The 740-nt window shown below is 48.9% G+C and overlaps 1 protein-coding gene across 1 annotated transcript in view; it reads left to right on the forward strand.

Moving 5' to 3' along the window:
- The window catches only part of LOC119591077, a 21,727-nt gene that overhangs the window by 3,118 nt on the left and 17,869 nt on the right, over positions 1 to 740 (forward strand). The window contains exons 3-4 of the mRNA XM_037939799.1: positions 155 to 301; positions 490 to 666. Of these exons, the coding sequence (XP_037795727.1) occupies positions 155 to 301; positions 490 to 666 (324 nt within the window). The remainder of the gene's footprint in view (positions 1 to 154; positions 302 to 489; positions 667 to 740) is intronic.

Raw genomic sequence — 740 nt, forward strand, 5'->3', positions numbered from 1 at the left:
TTGCGTATTGATATTGCCAAGACCAGTTTAGATAATCTAGGTTAGATAGATTTAAAAAAATAGGAGTTATTAGTAGCTCCTCAATTAATAAGTCCTCCCCACCAAGAACAGCTAAGCCAGTAATAAATTATCCTTCTTTCATTCTCTCCTTCAGTGTCCCTGTTCACTGTTGTGCGATTCGCGAACAGTGAATGCGTCGTTAATGGCAACAGTGGCACTTGCTACACTGCCTCCGAGTGCCGTCGCGAAGGAGGGGCTGAGATCGGCTCCTGCGCCAGGGGTTTCGGCGTCTGCTGCTACAGTGAGTTCCCTTTGAGAGTTAAGTAAGATGAGTAAACAATGGATTATTTTTAAAGATTTCCACAGTGCTGCAGGCTGTTGACCGTGTAAAGAAGACAGGGACAGGTCGTAGGAACACAATTTGGTGCAATTTTCAGGAAGTACTCGCATATTTATACCCAAGCAACATTTCTCTCCGCCTCCACACAGAGGAGATCACGTGCGGCGGCTCCTCCTCCACCAACTGCACGTACCTGGTGAGCCCCAACTACCCGGGCACGTACAACGAGGCCCAGGCGTGCACCATGTCCATTACAAGGAAGCCAGACACATGCCAGTTGCGGCTCGACTTCGTGGAGTTCGAGAGCGTTGCCCCAGACGGCTTAGGTGAGAGGACGACAGCAAGGATGGTATTCTTATGCGAAATTCATGGGGTTGCTGTACTCTCTGTCTGTACTGTA

This window comes from Penaeus monodon, chromosome 28 (genome assembly GCF_015228065.2).
Source record: "Penaeus monodon isolate SGIC_2016 chromosome 28, NSTDA_Pmon_1, whole genome shotgun sequence".
Classification (NCBI taxonomy): Eukaryota; Metazoa; Arthropoda; class Malacostraca; order Decapoda; family Penaeidae; genus Penaeus; species Penaeus monodon.